This window comes from Bos indicus x Bos taurus, chromosome 18, assembly GCF_003369695.1.
Source record: "Bos indicus x Bos taurus breed Angus x Brahman F1 hybrid chromosome 18, Bos_hybrid_MaternalHap_v2.0, whole genome shotgun sequence".
Lineage (NCBI taxonomy): Eukaryota > Metazoa > Chordata > Mammalia > Artiodactyla > Bovidae > Bos > Bos indicus x Bos taurus.
In genome coordinates this window covers 8,856,963-8,864,679 of record NC_040093.1, presented here as the reverse complement: position 1 = coordinate 8,864,679, position 7,717 = coordinate 8,856,963, and the positions used below count along the sequence as shown (strand labels likewise).

The window sequence follows — 7,717 nt, the reverse complement described above, 5'->3', positions numbered from 1 at the left end:
TCCCAGCCCCCCATCTCCCCTGACACCCTGAAGGCTGGGTGTTCACTTTCAGTCACACAGCCCCTTGGGTGACCCAGGGGCCCTGTCTTCCTGCCAACCTTCTGCTTCCACCTCGTTCTCCTAATACATCACCTGTGGAATGCCTAGAAACACTTTCACATCCCTCTACACCCTGATGAAGTGGCATATTCTCTAACACCACCCATTTACTCTCTCTGCCTTATTGTTCTTTCTCTCTTCCATTTTACAGATGAGGAAAACTGAGACCTGGAAAATGGAGAAAAATATGCCACTGGGCAGGGAGGCAGGACAAGGGACCAAACATCAGATACATTTTTCTTTCCCATCTCCCTCTCTTCAGGGTGTCTTCTCCTCCACTTTGGAGCTCCAGAGCTTCTCCACCTTTGTTTTTCAGGCTATTAAAGTGCACACCCATAGAAAAGTAAATGGAAGGAAGCAGGCGCCCCGTGACTACCACCGTGTGCAGGTTGGTACACGTCCTTCAGGTTTAATTTTGTGAATATTTTCATTTTACATAGTGAGAACCACATACACATATATTTCTGTATATTCCTTCCTTCATTTAACATCACATAGCATAAACATCCTCACATGATACTAAGAATTCTGCATAATTATTCTTAACAGCTTCAGAATATCCTTGCCTCAAACCAGCCTACCGTTTTAACAATCCACTGTTTCTAGACACCTTCTGTGTTTCCACTATTTTGTTATGAAAAAATAACATTGTGATAAATTCCAACTTTGCTCCACATTTTGGACTTTTTTTTTTTTAGTAGACAACTAGAATCACTAGGTCAAAGGTGGAGGATAAAACAAATGTCCCCACTCACACTGCCAAATCACCTTCCATAAAAACTGTATGAATTTACAGTTTCAGTGGCAGAGAGGGCTGGTCTCACTACATCCTTACCAACATCAAGGTTTTTGTATTTGTTTGGTTTTTAGGTCCTTACTGATTTGATTGGCTTACACACATATTGTTGAGGTTTTGACATGCCTCCGAGGAAAGATAAAGTCAAGTAAGACTGTAGGTCACTGAGGTCCTTCTTTCTGTAAATTTCCTGCTCCAGGGCGTAGGGATGGAGAGATGGGAGTGGAGAGATTAGCGATATCTTCTCATGGTCTCTTTTATCCAGTTGACATACTTGCAGACTTGGGTATAGACACCTGGGTCGTTGGGTTGGCCGCAAGGGAAACTTCCCCAGGACACCACGCCTTGCAAGGTACCTTTGCACATCAGTGGTCCCCCTGAGTCACCCTGGAAGGGATAAAGCAAATTAGCTTCAGCTTCACAGGGAAGCTCCTGCCTCCGCCTCAGTTGTCAGTCTTTGTCAGGCGGACCCTGGATTTCCACCACGGCCAATGGGGAGAGAGTCATTGTTTCTGGGGACCAATGGAAGAGCAGAAATTAAGGCCATCGCGGAGAAGATAAACCACATTCTCTAAAGACATTGGCTTGAGCCCCAGCCCATGGGACCAATCACAGGGAAGGGGCGGGGCTTCTGGCGGTCAAAGCCTCGTTTCTTCCAGGTTTTTCGGGATTCTGGCACCAAGCCAAGGGAGGGAGGTGTACTGTCTCCAGGGGATGGATAGATGTGCGAAAGGAGGACGGGGTGGCCCTGGAACCCAGGGGCCAAACTGATAACATAATTCAGAAGGCCCAGTGCAAAACGGAAATACAAAGAATTCCCTGGCGGTCCATTGGTTAGGACTTGGCACTTTCACTGCCGTGGCCTGGGTTTGAGCTCTAGTGAGAGAACTAAGATCTCCCAAGTGACTTGGCATTGCCAAAAAAAAAAAAAAAGAAAGAAAGAAAGAAAATGTGGGCTCCATAGCTCAAAAAGTATTAAGAATTTCAAAACAGCAACAGGAATGTATTAAACCAAGCGTGGGACTCTCCCGAGTGTGGGACCCTGTGTCACGGTACGACTCGCACATTCAAGAAGCTGGCTGTCACTAGGGGAGGAAGAGGATGCCTTACTCTTTGGGACACACATTCCTGTCCCATGACCCCATCCCTCACACATATGGTCCCCCCATTCCTGACAGCTGAGGGTGCAGATGAGAGGCAAAGGAGTGGGGGTGGGGAGGTATGGGGAGAGACAAGGAAAGGCAAAGAGTCACAGAGAAAAGGAACGGAGGGGACTTCTGTGGTGGTCGAGTGGCTAAGAATCCACCTTCCAATGTAGGGGGACATGGGAGCTCAGGGAACTAAGATCCCACATGCTGTGGGACAATGAAGAGAAAAAAAAGGAAGAGAGGTATAGCAAAGGATGAAGAAGAGGCTGCCAGTGGGGGTGGTGGGGGCAACACAGATGGAAAGAATGAAATGAAATTCAGTGAAAAGAGAGATGTGGAAAGATGGTGTTCAGAGACAGAGTGAAAGTGAAAGTCGCTCAGTAGTGTCTGACTCTTTGCGACCCCATGGATATAGTCCATGGAATTCTCCAGGTCAGAATACTGGAGCGGGAAGCCTTTCCTTCTCCAGGAATCTTCCCAACCCAGGGATCGAACCTAGGTCTCCCGCTCTGCAGGCGGATTCTTTACCAGCTGGGACACCAGGGAAGCCCAAGAACACTGGAGTGGGTAGCCTATAGCTTCTCCAGCGGATCTTCCCAACCCAGGGATCGAACTGGGGTCTCCTGCATTGTAGGTGGATTCTTTACCAATTGAGCTATCACAGAGAGGGGGTTACAAAGAAGAGGGCAGAGAGAATTCTTGGCTTAAGACTGGGTCCCAAGGGAGGGGAGTAAGACCTTAACTTCAAGCACACAATCTCAGTAATGCAATAAATACCATTTAATGCAATACCTTAAAATTTGAATTTAATATGAAAAAGTTCATGATGAACACTGTATCCCAATTTTAGATAAAGGGTCAGGTCAGGTACCAGGCTGTGCTGAGACTCATTGAAGCCTGAAGTAGATGAGAAATTCAGTAAGACTGAGGCCTCTGTATTGAAAATTATGATATTTTGTTCATCGTGGACTTTTGCATGAATTGACAAAAAAATATTACATTAGAATGTGATTTATCTTGATTATTGAGTTTTTTGGGCACCTCTTCCCCTGTAAAGTTTGTGTTTGGGGGCTTCACTGGTGACTCAGTTGGTAAAGAATCCGCATGCAATGCAGGACACCTAGGTTTGATCCCTGGGTCAGGAAGATCCCTATGACAAGAAAATGGCAACCCACTCCAGTGTTCTTGCCTGGAGAATCCCATGGACAGAGGAGCCTGGTGGGTTATAGTCCATTGAGCTGCAAAGAGTCAGACACGACTGAATGACTAAACCACCAGCACTGTGTTCATGGGTTGCAATACTCAACAAAGATGTCAATTAAAAAATAAATACAGTTTGTGTTTGAAGCCAAGCCCACACATGCCTACCCTTTGGCCCCCAGGTTCCCCATCCTCAGACCCTCCTGTTCATTTTCTGCCTCATCCTCAGGGTCACATCAGCCCGCACTGGGCTCCCACTACTGACGTGAGCAGAGAATGGGGTAGCAAGAGCTAGGAAAGCCGAGCCTGGGGCGGGGGCTGCGGGGGTGATGGGGAAGGCTCCGCACCAAGGTCAGGTGCAGAGATTCTGGGTGAAGGGGGACAACGGGGGCTCTGTGCTCAGATGAAGCAGCCGGGGACCCGGGGCGGGAGAGGAGGGGGGTCTCACGTTGCAGGCGTTGGTTCTGGAGTTGGGGATGCCAGCACAGAGCATGGAGTCTCCCAGCAAGTCCTTGTAAACCTTCCTGCAGTCTTGTGGGGAGATGAGCTTGACGTCTGTGCACATGAGCTGTCCTGGAAAGGTCACTGCGGGATGGGGAGGGGTGTCAGTCAGAGGGCTGGGGTCCGGATGGGGAGAGGATGGGGGTTCAGGATTCTAGACCCTGAAGGACGAGGGGAGGAGGGGTGGGGGGAGGGACTCCACATTCGGATTATGAAAAAGGGGCTGACTCCTGATCTCCTGGGTCTGGGGGAGGAAGGGTCAGGGTCCAGGGCCCCTGGGTCTCCCAGGCAGCCTCACCATCAGGACTGGTGGTGGTGCCCCAGCCGGAAACGGTGCACATGGTCCCGGGGGGATCGCAGTGGGAAGGCAGGTTGACTTTCTTCACACTGGACGACAGCTTGGCCCGGCCATTCAGTTTCACCAGCATGAGGTCATTGGCGTGGGTCTGTGTGGAGTATCCTGGGTGGCGGAAGGACCGCGTGGCCTTGATCTTCTGGCCGCCCACCAGCCGAACACTGCCCATGTGCACGTTGTACTCACTGCAGGAGGCAGCAGTGTTCAGAGAGATGCTATGAGTGAAACGGGGCGGGGGGCAGGGACCCAGAGAGAGGGGGACAGGGACCAGAGAGAGGGGGACAGGGACCCAGAGAGAGAGGGGGACGGGGACCAGAGAGAGGGGGACAGGGACCCAGAGAGAGAGGGGGATGAGAACCCAGAGAGAGAGGGGGACAGGGACCCAGAGGAAGGGCTGGAAGTGCTTGCACGTACTTCATCTTGCAGTGGGCAGCAGTGAGAACCCAGAGAGAGAGGGGAACAGGGACCCAGAGGAAGGGCTGGAAGTGCTTGCACATACTTCATCTTGCAGTGGGCAGCAGTGAGCACCCACTGCTCGTTGAGCAGCACGCCTCCGCAGTGGAGCTGACTGCCCTTGAGCAGGGCCACCTGCCAGGGCTGGGAGCCTCTGGGACACGGGACTCCATCAATAATCTTCTCCCCACTCTTGTTGCCCTGGTCTGGACAGAGACATGGAGGAACAAGTGGGTAGCAAGCCTCAGAGGAAGACTGAGTCAGCTGCTGAGGGATTTGGAGACATGGAGACAGACAGACAGACAGACAAGGAGACAGGCAGAAAAGGAGAAAAGTGCAGAAAGAGCAGGAGATGGAGACAGAGAGAGACAGAGGCAGCCCGCTCAGAAAGCCAGGAGGAGCATCTTGTCTGGGGGGTCACCGCCAAAGCTGATGGGAGAGACGCTGCGTGCGGAGACAGGGTCTGGGGGGCATAGAGACCCCGGGAGGCAGAAGGAAGCAGGAAGGAAGGAGGCAGAAGGCAGAGGAGTCTTGTCTTCCAAAGGATGAAGCTGCTGGAGCCAGGGGAGGCCCTGAGCAGGCACACCCCGGAGAGAGGAGCCCCTGAGGAGGGTCAACAGGGCTGAAGATGGGAGGTCGGGGGTGAGGGCAGCCCCCACCCCCACTCCAGGGCTGGTCCCCACCTTCCTGTGCAACAGATCCCAGGGCGAAGGTCAGCAGCAGGATCACCAAGGGTGTCGTCATGGTGACCCCTCTGAGCCTCTCAGGGGCTGCCAGGCAGGGAGGTGTCTCTTTTCTGGTGCGGCTATGAAGGACAGAGTTGGGGAAGCAGGAGTCCTGGCCCCCAGCCCCTCCTCCCTCAGACCCAGGAGTCTGGACCCCCAGCCCCTCCTCCTTCTGCCCCAGACGCCCTTCCTCTGGGGCCCCAGGAATCTGGGCTCCCATCCCTCCCCATCCATCAATCTGTATTCCTAGTTTCTTTTCCCCTGAGACCTCAAATTCTAGACCTCCAGCCCCTCGACCGTCAGAACCAGGCGTCCAGGCTTCCCTCTGCCCCCTCCCCTCAGGAACAGGAGTCAGGGGTCCAGCCAGCCTCATCCGCCTCCTCTCCCCCGTCTCCCCCTACCGTAGATGAAGCCCCTTCTCAGCTTGGGGAGGTCAAGTCCGACCCGGGCGCCAGACTCGCTTGGGAGCCAGGAGTCTCCAGCCCGGCGCACGGCGGCTGTCTTATACCGAGTCCGCCCCCGCCCCCGCCCTCGCCCTCGGCGCCCTGGGGTGCAGGTGGGGCCCGCTCTGGGACGCCCCCTACCGCGTTCGCGGTTATCTCGAACCCCTGTGGCAGCCCAGGCGCTTGCTCTCCGCTCTCTCCACCCTCTCACCCCCGCGCCTTCGGGCCGGCATCCGGGGTGCAGCTGCCAAGGGAGGACCCAGACGCTCCAGCCAAGGGCCGGGGGCGGAGTTCAGGGGGCAGCGGGGCTCAGGAAATGGGCTCTGGCTGGGCCTTCCTCTGGGGCCATTTTCTGGCCCCCATCCCCTCTCAGGGATGCCCTAGACCCTATACCCTAATTCTCACCAGTTTGGGAGAATTCGTTCAGGCTGGAACCCAGTCGTCTTTGAACCTGAACCCATTCCCAGCCCTCATATAGTGTTAGTTGCTCAGTCGTGTCTGACTCTTTGCCAGTAGCCGCCCCCCCCCCCGCCCCCGCCCCCCCGACAGGCTCCTCTGTCCATGGGATTTTCCAGGCAAGGATACTGCGGTGGGTTGCCATTCCTTTCTCCAGGGATCTTCCCGACCCAGGCATCGAACCCAGGTCTCCTGAATTACAGGCAGATTCTTTTTAATTTAACCCTCATATAGGATATGAATTAAAAAGAAGCAGCTCTTTCCTAACTTGATAAATGCTTACTGTTATCAGTATCATCTGTGTTTTCATATTATACCCAGATTTCTATACATACTCTGTATTTATAACAAAAGCATCTGTACTAAACATTATCTACTTAATATCACCTCTTTCTTTATAAATTACCTTGAAGATTTTTTCCTCTTAGTATATTTAGATGGGTTCCCCCACCTTCTTAAGGGTTGCAAAATAATATTCCATGTTATAGTTGTATCATGATTTATGCAATCTGTTTCAAATAAGAGTATGTTTGGATAGTTTTAATTGTAATAATGCTGGGTTGCGCTTCCTTGTACATTCATCTTTGCTAATTATGTTCATTCAAGAAATATTTACTGAGCATCTGTTTTGTGCCAGAAATTATTCTGGCTCCTGGGGACATTGTGGTCAGCATTCTTTCATACAGGCTCTTGTTCTAGTGGGTGGAGACTGGGAATACAAAAATAAGCATATAAAATGCATGCTTTGTTTGTTAGATGTTGGTTAAGTACTGAAGAGAAAAATAAAAGCAGGGAAGAGGGACAGGGAGATACTGGTTTCCCCCACTCTCAGGGACCCCTGGGGTTGTATTATTAGGAAGATTCCACATGAAGATAACATTTGAACAAAATGTTAAAGGAGTTGTTGGATGGGTCCATGTAGCTCCTTGGAGGGAGTGAGTTCTAGGCGGAGCAAATGGGCTGGTAAGTTAGGCAAGAGGCGTGGATAGACTGTTCTAGCAGGGGAGCCCTTTTGGAAATTTCCATTTATTTCTTTTTGTCTGTGCTGGGTCTCCGTGGCTGTGCGAGGGCCTTCTCTAGCTGCGGTGGATGGGGGCTGCTCTCTGTTGCAGGGCTCCAGCTTCTCATTGCAGTGGGTTCTCTTGCTGCACAGCACAGGCTTTAGGCATGCGGGCTTCACTAGTGGTGGCTTCTGGGCTCTACAGAGCGAGCTCAGAAGTTGTGGGCTCCTAGGCACGTGGAACCTTCCCTGACCAGGGATCGAACCCATGTCCTCTGCATTGACAGGTGGACTCTTATCCACTGCGCCACAAGAGAAGTCCAAGGGAGCCCTTTGACTGGAGCTGAATGAGCAGGAGCACAAGGGCAGGTGACAAGGTGATGAGGTAACAGGACTCGGATGACATAGGATCTTGAAAATCAGTGTAGGACTTTGGCACTTACCTTGAGTAAGATGGGAACCATTATACCTGAAGGCCAGTTCCTAAAAAGTGGAATTGACCCCAGCTTCTAAATCAGACCCCCAAAATGTGATCTGGTCC

General features: G+C 52.0%; 1 protein-coding gene across 2 annotated transcripts; it reads right to left on the bottom strand.

The window, feature by feature from the left end:
* Window positions 1-482: 482 nt before the first annotated feature.
* KLK7 (kallikrein related peptidase 7) lies at window positions 483-6,210 on the bottom strand. 2 transcript variants are annotated; one of them, XM_027514996.1, is made up of 6 exons: window positions 6,126-6,210; window positions 5,236-5,357; window positions 4,599-4,758; window positions 4,043-4,284; window positions 3,692-3,828; window positions 483-1,282 (listed from the first exon to the last, which is right to left on the bottom strand). In XM_027514996.1, exons 1-6 carry the CDS (start codon window positions 6,179-6,181, stop codon window positions 1,127-1,129), a joined length of 873 nt encoding a protein of 290 aa, XP_027370797.1. In that variant the 5' UTR covers window positions 6,182-6,210; the 3' UTR covers window positions 483-1,126. The 2 variants fall into 2 exon arrangements, with proteins under 2 accessions (XP_027370797.1, XP_027370798.1); XM_027514997.1 differs by lacking the exon at window positions 6,126-6,210 and adding an exon at window positions 5,679-5,965.
* Window positions 6,211-7,717: the final 1,507 nt, after the last annotated feature.